We start from the raw sequence: 18,641 nt of genomic DNA, 5'->3' as shown, positions 1-18,641 counted from the left end.
CCACGTGTTAATCTGTTACTTGTGCATCAATTGTTTGATTATATGCAGGTGGAGGGTGCTAATTGGGATCTTCATTGAGCACTTATAAGCAGACACTTACTGAGACTAGTGGAGGGTTTTGAGTGAGGAGCTACATGTTTGTAATCCTTTTACTTTGTTCAATAAATGTGAAACTGAGTAAAGATAGGCTCCAGCATTATCCTTTCATAACAAGCTTTCTGGAGTTTAACACCACGCTGTTCTTTGAAATAGTGCAATGGGATCTTTTACATCCACCTGAGAGGGCAGATGGAACGTTAGTTTTAATGTCTCATCCAAAAGATGGTTAGAAGCAAAGGATATGTTGATTCAATTATTCAATTGTAAAATAATATATATACTTTGATATTCGGTGTGCATGTAGTAAATATTGATGTATATGTGACCCACTGTGGCTGATTTGCAGCCCTACTCCAACAGACAGGATTGGCTGGTGGCACAACGGTAGCAGGACTATTCTCATTGATGTCCGAGTCATTGCCATTTTGTTGGGGGGCCTTGAGATATGGACAACTCTGTTCCAGGCGGGAGTTTCATTATCCTTAGTGTTTCTTCATCTCAATATTTTTGTGATAAATCCTTCTCACCAGTAGTTCACTCCCTCAAAATGTTCCTGATTTGCATGTACAAAGCTTATGCTTGTGATCAAATTTAATAAAAAATGTAAATATAAAATTATACAAAAGTAAAATTAGCTTGTCTAACTTAGATGCATTTCATTTTTCCTTCACAGCGTCTGGTTGAAGCTGCTGAAAATGCTCATTTGGAGCATGAATATAATTCAGATTTGGAGGTAAGCAAATTATCTTGTCAGGAATGTACTTGTCAGTTTATTTTCACTAATTAATGAATGCCATATTTGAACAACTGAGCATGTATAGTGAAATATTTCTGTGACTAGACTAAGTTCTTAACCTGTTTGTCTAAAGCCAGTATTACATAATTTTGTGCCACATCCCTATGAATGGTTGTGTGTCCTGACATTTATCATTAACTCTCAAGAATAATGGAAAAATTTCCCTTGAAACCTATCTCCACAAAATGACTCGATGTGTGATTCAATTTTAAAAAAGTCAGAATTACCATTATTATTAAAATTAACTTTGTTGATCTTTTGCTGTCATTAAGTTTGAAATGTACCATACCAACAATTCTGTATCATATCTAATGTATCGGTTTGAATTAGTGGGCAATATAATAAAATAAAATTATATTTTGAACATACTGTAATTAACAATTCTAGTTACAAAATCCATTTTCAGAATGAGAAAACTAATTGTGTTATAAATCTAGGATTTATTTAGCGTGCCTGCCGTTTGCATTGAATGTCTCTTAGAGGTGGAGGGCTCTGTTTTTCCAGTAAAAGTTCTACGATTAGTGGATGTAGTGATGAGGGTAAATAGTATTTCTGATTTGTTAAATGGCTACTGGACAGCTATTGCATATACACTTGAAGGTGAGTAAGATTTGAAATTATTGAGAGTAGTAAATGGATAGGAAACAATTGTATACAAAGTACAAAATAATTAAGGAAAGAATGTAACTTTTATTTGTCTGCACTGAACCTTGGAAAAGCCTATTTATTTTCAGACATAATTGCAGGATAAGACATTCGATTCAAAAATTATTTGGAGCAAAAAGCATTTATAAAGATGTCATTATCCTGCAGAATAATATTGTTTCCTGAATAGTCTTTATATTGCTTGTTCCATTCCTTGGCACAGTATCTGTTATGATAATAGTACAGCAACCCAGTTTATTTTAGGTAATTGGCAAAAGAACCAGAGGCGACATGAAAAAAAAAATGTTTACTCAGAGAGTTGGTATCTGGATGCACTGTCTGAAAGGGTGGTGGAAGCAGATGCAATAATAATTTTCAAAAGGGCAATGTATAAATACTTGAAAAGGCAAAATTTGCAGGACAATGGGGAAAGAGCAGGAGAACAAGACTAATTGGATAACTCCGAGTTTACACAGTGGTGATGGGCTGAATAGCCTCCTTCTGTGCTGTATCAGTCTGTAATTCTATGTTTTACTAGGATGAGGTTTAATTTGTTCATCTGTACTAAAGTAATTACAGGCTTATAAAAGAGGAAAGATACCTGGAAACCCACAAGCAGGAGAAGAAAGAAATGGGAGTCTGGGAGTATTAGTAAGCGACAAAAATTATTGGGGACAAAAAAGGAATCATTTGAATGTAGTAAGAATATAAACCTAAACTAGTTGAAAAAGATGGTGGTGGAGCTGGGAGACAAGAGCAGAAGATTTGCTCAAAAGAGCCACCATATGGCAACAAAATGGAAATGTATTGTGACAGAAACATAGGAAAATTGAATGGGAAATGTAGTCATAGGTGTCATGGGTTTCACTGGGCTGAATTTTACTGACCCCCTGATGTCATGGTGCGGGGTGGCGGGGGTGGGGGAAGATGCTTCCGGGAGAGGCCCGCCACGGGCTTCAAAGCTGGGAAGGCCCTGCCCCATTTTACTGGCAGCGGCAAAGCCTTGGGGCATCTCCCCACCGCTCGGCTAAAAAAAATCATTAACATATTTAAATATTTAAATTATTATAAATAATTGCAGAATAATTACTTAGCTTGCAGCGACAGCCATCCCACGTCAATATTCCGACCAGTGGCTGGAAGTCCCGTGCCTTTGGATCTCCATTGAGAACCCCGTTCGGAACCAAGGCAGAACACTGGTGGGGAAGGGGGAGGAGTGAATTTTTCAGGGTGGGTGGTGGGGGGGGGTGGCAAAATGAATGCGATTGGCTGAGGGGATGGTGGGAAGGGGTTGAAGGGCAATGTATAGAAAGTTCAGGGGGAAAGGTCAGGATTGAGAATTTACATTTTTTGGGGAAGCATGAAAAATAACAAAGTGATTATTCATTGGCGGGGTGCTGAGAGAGGGGATTGGAAGTATGACTAAATTTTTAAAAAATTGTTTTACAAACCTGTGCCTTTAATAATTTAAATACAACAAAAGGACCTGAAGCCCTTAAAGTGCGGCAACACCTGCTCTGTTGCCGGGGACGGAGTGCCCGCCACCTCTACGTCATTGGGGGCAGCTGTTCTGCCCCCTCCATGTTAATGAGCCACCACACAAAATATCGCTGCGGCTCCACGGCGCATGTCTTGCATGTGTGCTGCGCGCTTTTTGAAGCTCACCGTCAAGAACGGCGGTGAGATGTAAAAATTCAGCCCATTGTGTTATCTTAAGCAACACAGTGAGGTGTGGATTCCAGTTCGTTGAAGATCTCCAGATGGTTTATTAACAGCTAAAGTAGTATCTACAATACAAAGCAACTTCGTCTAGGATTGTACAGCCGCAGAGTAACAATGGCTTCTAGTCACATGAGTACATCCTGGTACTTGGCTCATTAGCAAACTGAGCTCTTAAAGGGACATCACTCTTAAGGCAATCATACAAGATCCCTTTCTTACTGACGGTAAGTCTCGTATGCTACAAGTAAAAACACATAAAATTGGAAAATATCAAAATTAGTTATATGGGATAGAGATTATAAAATTTACAGGTATAAGGATAGGGATTGTGACATTTACGAGTGCAGAAGCTCAAGGGTCCATATTTCGTTTTGGTGGTTTGTCAACTCTTCCAGATCTGGTTATGGTATAACCTTCTGCGGATGTCGACTTCACTCGTGGCTGTTTTTGGTTTCCAGGCATGTTGTCAGTGTGTTAATTGTTGTCCTGTTGTTCTGTCACACCCTCATCAGCGGAGTGTGTTCTTTTGAGTCCACTGTGCGCAATTGGAGCATTGCACACTTCTCTTAATTAACTTTGGTTGCTCCTCAACACTGCCCCGTTCGATGTTGTAACCTGTTAGGACCTAGGCTCACTGTATACTTTGGATACCTCTGTGGGTAACCGTGTTCTCATTGTGGGGTATATGACCCTGACCTTTTGTTCTGCGTGTAACTGTGGTAGTTCAGCCCCTGCATGTCAGTCATGCACCATCTTCATTCTCCCTTGTTTTTCGAACAGTGTCTCCTGCATCTCGGAGAATTTGGACAGATGATGGCTCAGGAGAGTCGTTCACACTTCTCTGCTATACATGATGTCTGCTGGTGATGGTTCGCCCATATCCATAGGTGTAGCTCTGAGGTGGAGCGTGTCAACACGAACATCTTGTTTCGTTGTCCTACACTTAAGGATAAGTGATTTAACTGTGCGAACCATTCGCTCGGCAAGACCATTAGATCTGGGTTAATGCGGTGAGGATGTCACATGTTTTATGCCCCATTTGGCACACATATGCCTGAAAGGTCTGCCTGTATACTGTGGCCCACTGTCAGAAATAATTTCTTCAGGTGCACTGAATAGACTGAATATGGCATTCGATCTGTCTGCGACGATCACATTTGAAGTGTCTTTTACCTGTCTGACAATTGAAAATTTGGAGAAATAATTGATGACTGAGATAAAGTCACGGTAAATAGATCAGTGGCGATTTTGGACCAAGGGACTGATGGAATCTCGTGAGGGGGTAGAGGTTCTTTACGTTGTTGAGGCTGGTGGCTCTGGCATGCCTCACCCACCCTCACTAACTTTTCGATGTTACTGTTGATCCCTGGCCATTAAACAGTGTCTTGTGCCAGTCATCATGTTCGCTTTATACCTATATGGCCTTGGTGAAGTTGTGACAAGATGTCCTGTCAGAGAGCTTTGGGCACAAACACTTGTTTTCCTTTGAAGGTGATGCCTCTCGAGATACTGAGTTCATCTCTATGAGGCCAAAAGCATCTGAGGGTTTCTGGAACCTCTTTTACTGTGTCAGGCCAACTTTCTATGATGACTCTCCACAGTGCCTTCAGTTGTGGGTCATTTGCTGTTTCAGATTGTAGTTGTTTACATTTGTGCTGACAAAAATGCAATAAATCGATTTTGAGCCAATCTTCCACCTCAATGTCCATGCTGTCTGCTTGTAGATTCAGTGAAACTTCTTCATTCTTGTTCAGGTTTGGTAATCTGCTCAGCGTATCCGAGGTGACCATTTTGGTATCCAGTTCGTAGCAGACGTCGAAATCGTACCCCTGTACTTTCACTGAGAGTCGCTGTAGTTGAGGTGGTGCACTTGTCAATGGTTTGTGCCAGATCATCTCCAGTGATTTGTGGTTGGTTTCCACAGTGAACTGCCTACCCAACAGGTAGGTGTGTAACCTTGAGATCCCAAACACCAGAGCAAGTGTTTCACGCTCTGTTTGAGTAGTTGGATTGTGCTGAGGATAAACATTTGGATCTGAATGCAACTGGTTTGCCATCCTGTAGGATGCATGCTCCTAGCCCTTTCTGTGAGGCGTCGCCATCCAGAATTGTCGTCTTCCTTGGATCATAGTACTGCAGGGTACAGGTTTCAGCTGACAATTCTTGTTAGAGAGATTCAAACATATGCTGATGGTCCTCTGGCCATACATATGGTATGTCCTTCTTTAAGAGCTCTCTCAGCGATGATGCTTTGTCAGAAAAGTTTGGAATGTATGGTGCCAAGAAGTTGAAAAATCCAAGACATCTCTGTAGATCTTCCTTGTCTTGTGGGTTAGGCATATGCCTTACATCTTCAACTTTGCCTGGGTCAGGATGGATTCCACAACCGGAATAGATGAAGCCAAAGAAATTGATCTGACCTAATTTCACCTGGTACTTCTTGCTGTTAAAAATGAGCCCTTTGCAATGAGCTACTGCCATCAGTGAACAAAGATTTCGATCATACTCTTCCTTGGTTTTTCCCATTACTGCAATGTCATCGGCTATGTATATACATCCAGGCAGGTTTTCTATCATTCTGTCCATAGATTCTGTCCTAAAATTCACTCTTACCCGGAGCTGATCTTTTAGCATTTTCCATATCTTTGGGGGATCTTTCTGGTCCTCTTCAGATAAGCCAGAGGTATTGATTTTGTGCAACCACTCATTTCTAGCTGCTATCAATATTTTCACAGCTTGCTTCTCTGGTTTGACAACCGGTTGGTCTGTGAAGCATAACTGCATTCTTTGTTTAAAAAGTTTGAACTGGGATAGGATATCAATGGCCTTCCAGTTTATGCAGGGAAATTTGATATCCATCTTTCTGCTCTTCTTTTGCTTTCTGCTCGATATTTAACTTTGTTCAGCTTGGTGTGTGCCTTCAGCAGTGTACTTACATTGACTTTTCTATTTATGGTTTGAAACTGGTTTTAAAACTTATTCTATTAACTCTGTGCTGTTCCTCTTTTAAGAAATTCTCTTTTATTTAGACTAGCTGCTTTGATGGAGAATAACAGGTGTTTGACAGTGTTCTCTGTTTATTTTGCTTTCAGCACTTCAGCTTGTATGTTTACACAGCTGTTTGATAGGCAGTTCAAGGGTTTTCCCCTTTGCTTTTTTTTTGCTAGAGTGTATTTATGTTCTTCATGCTTGACTGGTTTAATGATTTTTTTCAGCTTTGGCTATGTGAATGGAGACTTTGTTGTATTTGGGGTTTTCCCGTGCTTTTTCTTTCAGAAGCCACCTGTAATGGCATCAACCTCGAACAGCCTGAGAGAGAAATTAAGTTTTCCTCATTTATTTTTTCTCTCCAACGGAGCCTTTTAAAAAGAAAATCTATTTTTTGATCAGTTCAAAGCTATTTTTAAAACCGGGATTCCTCAACCGTTTGCACAATTACTCACCCGATCACAAGAACTGATTTTCAGCGTGCCATTCAGTGCTCTGTCACCCACAGCTGGAGGTAAGTTTTTTTTTTTTTTTCTTTCCACTGGTTGGGCCAGTATTTCTTTTGAACTTTCTCTCTTTTGGCTGTAGGAAGGGTCGCTTTCGCAGCTGTTTTGCTTCTGGTCTTCAAGCTTAGATCTTGTCTTTTCACCACCACTGCCTCTGTCATGGGTTTTGTTGTGTTATCTTAAGCAACACAATGAGGTGTGTGGATTCCAGTTCATTGAAGATCTCTAGAAGGTTTATTAACAGCTAAACTTATATATACAATACAGAGCAAACTATTTACAGAACCTTTGTTTCGGATGTTAGTTTTTTTAATTCGTTCATGAGATGTGGGCGTCGCTGGCTAAGACAGCATTTATTGCCCATCCCTAATTGCCCTTGAGAAGTTGGTGGTGATCCGCCTTCTTGAACCCTGCAGTCCATGTGAGGTAGGTACACTCACAGTGCTGTTAGGAAGGGAGTTCCAGGATTTTGACTCAGCGACAGTGAAGGAATGATGATGTAGTTCCAAGTTAGGATAGTTTATGGCTTGGAAGAGAACTTACAGGTGGCGGTATTCCCGTGCATGTGCTGCCCTTGTCCTTCTAGGTGATAGAGGTCACGGGTTTGGAAGGTGCTGCCTAAGGAGCTTTGGCGAGTTGCTGCAGTACATCTTGTAGATGGTACACATTGCTGCACTGTATGTCGGTGGTGGAGGGAGTGAATGTTAGTGGATGGGGTGACAATCAAGTGGGCTGCTTGTCCAGAATGGTGTCGAGCTTCTTGAGTGTTGTTGCAGCTGCACTCATCCAGGCAAGTGGAGAGTATTCCATCACACTCCTGACTTGTGCCTTGTTGCAGAGCATCGATGGCTTCTAGTCACATGACTACATCCTGGTTCTTAGCTCATTAGCATACTGATTTCTTAAAGGGACATCACTGTTAAGGCGATCATAGAACAATAGGCATTTGCAATGGCAAAATATAACAGTGGTGTGGCAAAAAAGTGACACGACATAGTATCGTACTAAGTGCACTGTTGTCATCATGCTAAGTGAATCTTAATCAAAATTATCCCAGCAATATTCTAATCTAGCCAGATTTCTTTAATTTGCCCCTGATTTGCTGATTCTTATATGTATTTGTCTTTCAACTTGATTTTTTTAAAGAACTGCAACAGATTAAAACGAACTGAAAACAAGCTAGTGTAAATATAGGAAGGTGTAAATCTTTCAAACACTGATTTTTGCAATGAGGGTCACTTATGCCTGTTATCTGTACACACATCTCTTTATTACAAATGCAAAGCCATCTTAAGAGATGAGTTGTGGTTTCTTGTGTCAAAGAATATTGCTGACATGCTGACTCCAACTTGTTAATTCACCTGCTCCATCAAATAACCCCAGTGATCTGATCTGTAACGTGACCAGTAATTGACTGTAGCATTCATTTTGAGAACACAGAGCCTTACAGCAACATTCATGCCATTTTACATGATGTAATATTACATGTTTTATCTACAAATAACTTTTGGGTAACTGCATCTGAGCCAACATAGAATTCGGTGTAATTAAAAATGAAACTGCAAAGAGTGGCCAACAATATGAATCCAGAAATAGGAAAACTGGGTTTTTATGCTGGCTTGTTTTATGAATAAAAAGAATAATGTTGTAATCCTAGAGTCATGGAATGGTTACAGCACAGAAGGAGGCCTCTCGTGTCTGTGCCAGCTCTCTGCAGGAGCAACTCAGCTAGTCACACTCCCCCACCTTTTCCCTGTAGCCCTGTAATTTTTTCCTCTCAGATGATGATCCGATTCATTTTTTAAAGCCACGATTGAATCTGTCTCCACCACAATCTCAGGCAGTGCATTCCAGATGCTGACTACTTGCTGTGTAAAATTTTTTTCCCATGTCGCCTTTGGTGCTTTTACAGTCATCTTACATTAGTGTCCTCTGGTTCTCAACCCTTCCACAAATGGGAATAGTTTCTCTCTATCTACTCTATCCAGACCCCTCATTATTTTGAACACCTCTATCAAATCTCCTTTCAATCTTCTCTTCTCTGAGGAGAACAACCCCAACTACTCCAATCTATCCATGTAACTGAAGTCCCTTATCCCTGTAACCATTCTTGTAAATCTTTTCTGCACTCTTTCCAATGCCATCACATACTTCCTAAAGTGTGGTGCCCAGAATTGGACACAATACTCCAGTTGAGGCCGAACCTGTGTTTTATAAAGGTTTGCCATAACTTCCGTGTTTTTGTACTCTCTGCCTCTATTTATAAAGCCCGGGATGCCTTATTAACCACTTTCTCAACCTACCTTGCCACCTTCAATAATTCGTGCACATATACCCCCAGGTTCCTCTGCTCCTGCACCCCTTTCAGAATTGTATTCTTTTATATTGCCTCCCCTTGTTTTTCCTACCAAAATGTATCACTTCACACTTCTCTACATTAAATTTAATCTGCCTCATGCCCGCCCATACCATCAGCTTGTCCATGTACTATTGAAGTCTATCATCCTCTTCACAGTTAACAATGCTTTCAAGTTTTGTGTCAGCCCAAGTCTACATTGTTAATAAAGAATATATACATTAATACATAATAACAATATTGTAATACTCTATATTAATAAAACATACTTGAAAGAGATGGATGAAGTAATTGTACCAATTAAATATGCAATTAAAACCAAAATTATCTGAGATTAAACATTTTAATCACAAGATTAACTGCAATCAATTTTTAAATCACTTGACAGCCCTACCTAGTTTGAATATCAAATATTTGATGAGTTTTAATATAAGATTTTTCACCGATTATTTATAACAATATTATGAGCTTGTCAAGATCATCCTTTTGAAAGTCTTTGTTATTTTCGTACTGTTTAATAATGCATTTGAACCATGCTTTTTCCTGTTTGGTAAATTGTAACGAAATGGTAATGCAATATCAGTAGAAATGGAGGGCAGCGACCAACAACAAAATAAAATAACAATTGCGATGTGCATCTAATAAGCAAACTTAACATATAAAAAAAGTCCCAAGGCACTTCACTCAGGCACAAGGGAAAAATAAATGCAGAACTCCTGAAGGAGATCTTAGAAGTGGTTACCAAAAGGCTGGTTGCAGAGGTGTGCTTTAAGGCAGGCCTTAAAGGAGGATGAGGTGGCAGGGTGTTTAGCAAGGTGTTCCACAGTATGGGGCTTAGACAACTGAAAACATGGCAGCCATTGGGGTGGGTAAAGGGAGGGCTGAATGCAGAAGAGGGATAGAAAGTTTGATGGGGTGTTTGCACAGCTGGCAGAGGTTATAGTGTTAGGAAGGGTATGGTCATGAACTGATTTAAATACAACAATAATAATTTTAAATTTGAGGTATTGGGGGACTATGAGCCAATGTGGCTCAGTGAGGACAGGGTTGATGGGTGAGCAGGACTCAGTGTAGAATAGGATATGTACAACAGGGTTTTGGATGAGCTGAAGTTTACAGAGGGTGGAGGGTGAGAGCCCAGCCAGCAGACCATTGGAATAGCCAAGTCTGGAGGTGACAAAGGCAAGGAGAAGGGTTTCAGCAGCAGATGGGCTATGACAGAGTGGAGAAGGGCTATATTATGGAAGACGAAATAGTGTTCGTGTTGGTGAGGGTATGCAGTTGGAGACTCAACTCCGGTTTGAATAGTATGTGGAGGTTTGTAAACAGTCTTGTTGAGCCTGGGACAATGACTGAGGAAAGTGATGTAATTGGGAGTATGAAGTCTGAGGTGGAGGCTAAAGACTATAACTTTGGCTTTACCAGTGTATAGCTGGAGGAATTTGTGACTCATCCACAACTGGATATTGGACATGTAATCTGACAGCACAAAGGCTGAAGGGATCTTGATGGTGGAGAAGTAGAGAAGTGTGTTGTCATTATACAGTTGGAAGCTGAATTCATATCTGTGGATGATGTCAACAAAGGTCAGAATATAGATATGGAAGACCAGGGAGCCAAGTACATATCTTGGGGTCTCTGGAGGTAATGATGCAGGGGCATGAAAGGAATGTAGTGCTGGAGATTCTTTGATTAAATAGATATGAGTGGAGCCAAGCAAGGAAAATTTCACAGATCTGATAAATGGAGAAAAGGCATTGAAGGAGGATAGGATGATTAACTGTGTCAGAGATTGCAGATATTGAGGAGCACAAAGAAGGATAATGCACCACCATGACAGTCACAGAGGAGGTGTGGCAAACAGTGAGGATGATACTAATCAACTGCAACAGGACATAGATAGCGTCGCAGAATGGGCAGACAAGTGGCAGATAGAATTTAATACAGAGAAGTGTGAGGTAATGCATTTTGACAGAAGGGAAAGGCAATATAAACTTAACGGCACAGTTCTAAAGAGTGTACAGGGACAGAGAGACTGGGGGTTCATGTGTATAGATCTTTGAAGATGACAGGACATATTCAGAAGGTAATTAACAAAGCATATGGAATTTTGGCTTCAAAAATAGAGGTATTGAGTAAAAAAACAAGGAAGTTATGTTGAAACTTTATGAAGCTCTGGTTAGGCCACAACTAGTATATTGCGACCAAATCTGGTCACCACACTTTAGGAAGGATGTGAAGGTCCTTGAGAGGGTGCAGAGGAGATTTACCAGAATGATTCCAGGGATGAGAGAATTTAGCTACAAGGTTAGGTTGGAGAAGCTGGGGTTGTTCTCCTTGAAGCGAAGGAGATTGAGGGGAAATCTAATAGAGGTGTACAAGATTATGACAGGGTTGGATAAGGTAGATACAGAAAAGCTGTTCCCATTAGCTAATGGTACAAGGATGAGGGGACACAGATTTAAGGTTTTGGGCAAGAGATGCCGGGGGGATGTGAACATTTATACACAAAGAGTGGTAATGACCTGGAACTCGATACCTACAAAGGTGGTTGAAAGTGGAGACAATAAATGATTTCAAAAGGAAATTGTATGTCCTTTTTGACTTTGAATAATGCTATTTTGCAGCAAGCATGAAGGGGCAAGGGTGAGTTGGGGTCCGGGGGGCAGTATGTGAGACGAAGGAAACATTTACAACAGAAATTAGCTTGTGAACGAGTAAGAAAATTTGGATGATCAGCAGCTTTGTGGGAATGTAGTCGAGCGAGCAAAAGTTCTGCCTCATGGATAAAATGGCACAATATTGAGTGTTTAAAGGGCAGAAACAGAAATAAATAAATTCAAATCCATTCTAGCTTAATGATTTAATAATAACTAATAGAATTTGAGGTGAATTAACAGGAAAATGTTATTTTATATAGGTTCAGGTGCAACCACCTATTGCCATGTTTACTCATATTCAGCATTTTGACTGCTGATTAGTAGAAATATTTGGATTTCATTTGGAAATGCTCTATATGGTGAAAATGCACAACAACATTTCTATTACTAACAACTATTTGACTGTCCAATTCAATAACCTATTCCAGCCCAACTATGACAATTAAGCACAGGACAAGCATATGTTTTTGCAAGATGATGCTGTGCACATGACTACAAATCTCACACCAAGAAATTGCTAGTGCTGACAGCCCTGTCTTCTGGTTTTCTATTCTTAAACCGATCTCTGTGCATTTCTTTATGTAGCTGCCCTATGTCATTATCCCATTAATTCCTACATGAAGTACCATCACCAGTTCCTCTCTTGCACTCAGTCCCACGCAACATACCCTTTCTTCAATATCTGCTCAATGACTGCATTCTTAAAATAAAAATAACTATCTACACATCTACTGCTCTCATCTGCCATTTTCCTCACCATAGCCTTTTCCCTTGTGACAATAAGCTGTTCTAACTGTTTTTCAATTTTTCCATCCTTTTCCTGAGGAACACCCTGTTTAAGCAGTGTCTGAAACCGACCTGATAATGTCATTTGCTGTTTTTGCTGTTCTTACAGCCTGTTTGTACTATACCCCTAATCACTGCAACCTCTGTTGGCTTCATCACCATCTCTTCCATCTGGTCCCTATGCTTCACTTTATTTCTCACTGAGTCCAGTACCAGACACATTTCATCTATGAACCTTTCACACTCAGAAATCCCCATGAACTTATGAAACCTACTCTCCAAGTCCATTCTTAACTCTTTCTTTCAGGTAACTGATTCGTGAATCATATTCATAATAGTAGCACTGTATGAACATCTGAGTTCTAATGACTATAAACATATGTTACATGCGAACCATTGCTATAATTTCATTGTCCATCCCCTTATACAATGAAACCCTGATCTAAAAGCATTTATGGATCCCTCATCACATTAAAACGTGCTTTATACAATGGAACATTTTGCCCAACATAAATACCAATTTAACTGTCATTTAACTGTGTATCTGGGTGAAGTTTTACTGCAAAGATATCTCTCATTTTGCAGAATAAATTTAATTTTAAGGAAGAACATTTTTGGCAGTCACCCAATAGCTTTGCCACTTCCTAGGAGACCCAGAGAAATGAAATGTTGTTCATTGTGAAGAACAGCTGCATTATGAACTATTATACTGAATGTGCAGTTCAATTGTTGTACTTAGTGAGCCTCATACTGAGATAAAATTGAACACCCATTATATTCATTGAGAGCACAATGGTTCCATACAGCAAATTATCATAATGCTTTCTGCTAACAAAGGTAAAGGTATCCTTCCACACAAGTCAAGACTATGACATGGAAATATATGTGCATATAAAAGACATAATACTCAGATATTTGCCAAGTTGGTTCCAACTGAGCCATTTGCAAATAAATTCATAAATTAGAAAAAAAACATATCAACAAAAGCTTTGCGAATAGGAAATTTGAGTGAAATTCAACTTTGCATTTCTATTACTTTCTGAGCTCAGTGTTCATTTTTGAATGCAGTATGATTCCTTTTAATGTGTTAAATCAATTTATGTAAGTATTATTAATTGCAGACAGAGGAAGTATTAATTAAGTAACAGCAGGCTTTGTGTTTCCAAGCCAATGAATTATAGATGGAATTGAAGGCTAAGGGAGGCTGAAGAGTTGTACAAATTTGAGATTCTGGGAAAGAATGAATAAAAGTGGAAGACAGTGGTGGATCTTTATTTTAGAACATTGAGGTTGGATGGTCAATGGAAAATATATTGATATGAAGAAGGAACAGATTGACAGAAAGTAGTGTCTGAACCTCCAAATTAACAGAAAAAAAAGCAGATGATTCATAAAATACAACAAAATAGAGCAATGTGATGGAAAAGTAGAAACCTTGAATGTAGCTTTGTTTCAATATATACAACACAAAATCTTGGCAAATGTGTTGGAATTGTCCCAGGCAATGACAAATTAATCACCAAATTGTTCAAGAATAAATTTTTTGAGATGTGTAACATATGCAAGAGCAATAGAAGGTCTGTGCTAAACATCACCTAATGGGTGTGGAATAGATTAGAAATTGCAAGGTGATAAATACCTTGAGAGTTGATAGCAGTTTTCATAACTTCAGGCACACTGCACCTGTTCAATCCTTGGGCAGGACAATTTTTCCTGCTAAAAAAAATCCAAATCTTGTGTCTGTACACTGTTCCTGTCCATTTTACATGCATAGGTCCATGCTCATAATTGAAAGTCCTAATTACACCCTCCTACCATTAGTGATGCTGCAGAGCCTGAATTTATCATCTGTCAGTTCGTCAGCCCAAACAGCAGAGAAACTTTTATGCCCCAAGCAAGTTTTCTTCTCCACCGTCAAACAGTAAATAATATAAACTCAACATATTATTTCGAAATAGGACATAACTCAATTATGTCTCAGCGGCCTGTTTTAATTATTTCAAATCTTCTAGCCTCACTCCACCTGAAGCCTACATCTGGGGGATGAATTTCCTTGTGGGTGTTCCCAATCATCTGCTATGACTTGGTGAAATAGCTGTGAAGCTCCTGGGAAGTAAGCCATTTTTCTAGGTTTTTGGATGCTCTTGTGCCAAAATTATGGCAGATTAGCGGGAGAAGCTCCTTGGTCTCATTTCCTCATGGGCAACACAATGGGAGTAATCACATATATTAATTAAACATGAGAACAGTTACAGACTGTGACTTACCCCCATTTTTATTTCGTGCTCCTATTTAGCAAAACTGGATTCTAGTTTTATAATTAGTTTTGAGCCATGGCAAGATTAATTTATAGCACAATTTCAAAAAAAATATTGCTTTCAGTTAAAATTTGTCTAGTCTTATGATATGGCATTTTATCTGAAAACTATCTGGCGGCCTTCTGTCTGACTTCACAGATAATATTTATCAAAATAAGGAATCTATGTTTCTCACTCAGTGCATAGAGATGAATAGAATAATATTTAATTTTGAACCTGATATTTGTTTAGAGATACAGCACTGAAACAGACCCTTCGGCCCACCGAGTCTGTGCCAACCAACAACCACCCATTTATACTAATCCTACATTAACCCCATATTCCCTACCACATCCCCACCATTCTCCTACCGACACTAGGGGCAATTTACAATGGCCAATTTACCTATCAACCTGCAAGTATTTGGCTGTGGAAGGAAACCGGAGCACCCAGTGGAAACCCACGCAGCCACAGGGAGAACTTGCAAACACCACACAGGCAGTACCCAGAACTGAACCCAGGTCGCTGGAGCTGTGAGGCTGCGGTGCTAACCACTGCGCCACCTGTATTTATTTCATGACTTCTAAATTAATTTTTGCAGTTGGAGAGTTGGCATAAATTTAGTCATGTTGACACTGAAAATCAGTGACATTAAGCAATGCCAGCACAGAAGGAGGCTATTCGGCTCTTCATGCCTGTTCTGGCTTTTTGAATGAGCTGTCTAATTTAGTCCCACATTCCTGGTACAGAATTGTTAATGTGCAACATGACTTCCTTGTTTTTGTGTTCAGTTCTCCTATTTAAAAAACCAAGTATCCTTTTATGCTTTCTTAACCACCTTATCAACTTGCCCTGCCATCTTCAAAGACTTGTGAATATGCACCCACTGGTCTCGCGGCTGTTGCAACTCCTCCCCCCCCCCCCCGCCCCCCTCCAAAATAGTACCATTTGGATTACACTGCCTCTCCATGTTGCTTCTCCCAAAGTGCATCACTTCACACTTATCCGCATTAGATTGCATCTGCCATGTGTCTGCCCATTTCACCACTCTGTCTACATCCTCCTGAAGTCTACTGCTATCCTGCTCACTATTTATTACATTGTCAACTTTTGTATCATCTGCAGACTTCAACATTGTACTCTTTATACCCAAGCCCAGGTCATTTTTATATAACAATCTACTAAAGTGATTTCCTTTCCATAAACCACTTTTCCTGAGTCATTTGTTATTAACACAGAGTCATAGAATCATTTTGGGCTGAATTTTATGGGCTTCCTGGAGATAGTTTAGGAGGAGGGGATGCCCATAGAATTGCAAAGGGAGGCGGAGGGGGGGGGGGGGGGGGGGTGGAGGGCCCGTCGCCTTCCCGTCACAAGGCAATTTTGTCAGGGGGGGGGGGGATAGGCTGAAGACAGCCTTCCTGCCCAGAGATCACTCGAAGCCCTTAAGAGGCCTATTAACAGCCACTTAAGCGCCTCTTTCTCCTGCTGCTGGCATCAAGCTATTGGTGGTAAGGGCCTCCGCCCATGTGGGGAGGTCACCCAGTAAAACGAGGTGACCTCTCTGCTGGCTTGTGGTGGGGGGGGCCCATTGCCCACAGAGGGCCCCTGCCATCAAGCAAACCACCTCTCTGGATCCCCTCACCCTGTACTCAACACCCACCCTGCCCCCCTGGTTACCCTGCCTCACCTGCCTGAGGTCCAGGTCTCCAGCTTTGGGTCTGGGTCCAAAGCCTCTGCAGTACTGGCAGTGGCCACCGCTCCTGGTGCTGCCTTCAACGGCACCTTCCAAACCTCAACCACCTAGAAAGAAAAGCAGAACAGACGCATGGGAACACCACCAGATGCAAGTTCCCCTCCAATCCACTCACCATCCCACTTGGGACTATATTGCAATTCCTTCACTGTCGCTTGGTCAAAAACCTCGAACTCCGTTCCGAACAGCACTGTGGGTGTACCTACCCCACGTGGACTGCAGCGGTTCAAGATGGTGGCTCACCACTACGTTCTCAAGTGCAATTGAGAATGGGCAGCAAATGCTGACCTTGCCAATGATGTTCCTTGATGCCACACTTGGGAAAATGATGTCTTGATGCCAAGGGCAGTCACGCTCATCTCACCTCTGGATTTTAGCTCTTTTGTCTATGTTTGGTCCCAGGCTTTAATGTGGTCAGGAGCCGAGTGGCCCTGGCCGGAACCCAAACTGAGCATCACTGAGCAGGTTATGGCTGAGTAAGTGCCGCTTGATAACACTGTCGACGACACCTTCCACCACTTGGCTGCTGATGGAGAGTAGAATGATGTGACAGTATTTGACCGTATTGGATTTGTCCGGTTCTTTTGTTTACAAGACATACCTGGGCAATTTTCCACATTTTTGGGTAGATGCCTGTGTTTTAGCTGTACTGAAACAGCTTGGTTAGGGGTGCAGCTAGTTCTGGAGCACAAATCTTCAGTACTACAGCAGGGATGTTGTCAGAGCCCATAGCCTTTACTATATCCAGCACCTTCAGCTGTTTCTTGATATTGCGTGAAGTGAATCAATTTGGCTGACGACTGGCATCTGTAATGCTGGGGACCTCAGGCAGAGGCCGAGATGGATCATCCACTTGGCACTTCTGGCAGAAGGTGGTTGCAAATATTTCAGCCTTGTCTTTTGCACTGACTTGCTGGGCTCCCCCATCAATGAGGGTGGGGATGTTTGTGGAGCCTCCTCCTCCAGTTAGTTGTTTAACTGTTCATCACCATTCACGACTGGATGTGGCAGGACAACAGAGCTTAGATCTGATCCGTTGGTTGTGGGATCTCTTAGCTCTGTCTATCGCATGCTGATCCACTGTTTAGCATGAATGTAGTCCTGTATTGTAGCTTCACCAGGTTGGTGCCTCATTTTTATGCATGCCTGTTCTGCTCCTGGCATACTCTCCTACATTCCTCATTGAACCAGGGTTGGTCCCCTTGCTTGTTGGTAATTGTAGAGTGAAGGATATGCCAGGCCATAGGATTACAGATTGTGGTTGAGTACAATTCCGCTGTTGCTGAAAGCCCACTGCATCTCACGGATGCCCAGTTTTAAGCTGCTAGATCTGTTCTGAATCTAGCCCATTTAGCATGGTGGTAGTGCCATACAACACGATGGATGGTATTCTCAGTTTGAAGATGGGACATTGTCTCCACAAGGACTGTATGGTGGTCCCTCCTACCAGTACTGCCATGGACAAATGCATCTGTGACAGGTAGATTGGTGAGTCCGAAGTCAAGTCTTCCTCCTGAAGTTCCCAGCATCACAGGTGACAGTCTTCAGCCAATTCGATTCACTCTGTGTGATATCAAGAAACGACTGAAGGCACTAGATACTGCAAAGGCTATGGGACCTGACAACATTCTGGCAATAGTACTGAAGATGTGTACTTCAGAACTTGCCACACTCCTAGCCAAGCTGTTCCAGTACAGCTACAACACTGGCATCTACCCTGCAATGTGGAAAATTGCCCAGGTATGTCCTGTACACAAAAAGCAGGACAAGTCCAACGTGGCCAACTGCCACCCCATCAGTCTACTCTCAATCATCAGTAAAGTGATGGAAGGTGTTGTCGACAGTGCTATCAAGCGGCACTTGCTTAGCAATAACCTGCTCACTGTTGCTCAGTTTGGGTTCCGACAGGGCCACTCAGCTCCAGACCTCATTACCACCTAGAATGTCAAGGGCAGCAGATGCATGGGAATATCACCACTTGCAAGTTCCCCTTCAAGCCACACACTGTCCTGACTTGGAACTATATCGCC

The 18,641-nt window shown here is 41.3% G+C and overlaps 1 protein-coding gene across 1 annotated transcript in view; it reads left to right on the top strand.

The window, feature by feature from the left end:
* Positions 1–748: 748 nt before the first annotated feature.
* Positions 749–18,641, top strand: part of cacna2d3a (calcium channel, voltage-dependent, alpha 2/delta subunit 3a) — a 705,663-nt gene continuing 687,770 nt past the window's right edge. The window contains exon 1 of the mRNA XM_068052271.1: positions 749–832. Within this exon, the coding sequence (XP_067908372.1) occupies positions 749–832 (84 nt within the window). The remainder of the gene's footprint in view (positions 833–18,641) is intronic.

Source organism: Heterodontus francisci, chromosome 19 (assembly GCF_036365525.1).
Source record: "Heterodontus francisci isolate sHetFra1 chromosome 19, sHetFra1.hap1, whole genome shotgun sequence".
Lineage (NCBI taxonomy): Eukaryota > Metazoa > Chordata > Chondrichthyes > Heterodontiformes > Heterodontidae > Heterodontus > Heterodontus francisci.
This window is presented reverse-complemented; position numbering and strand designations above follow the sequence as displayed.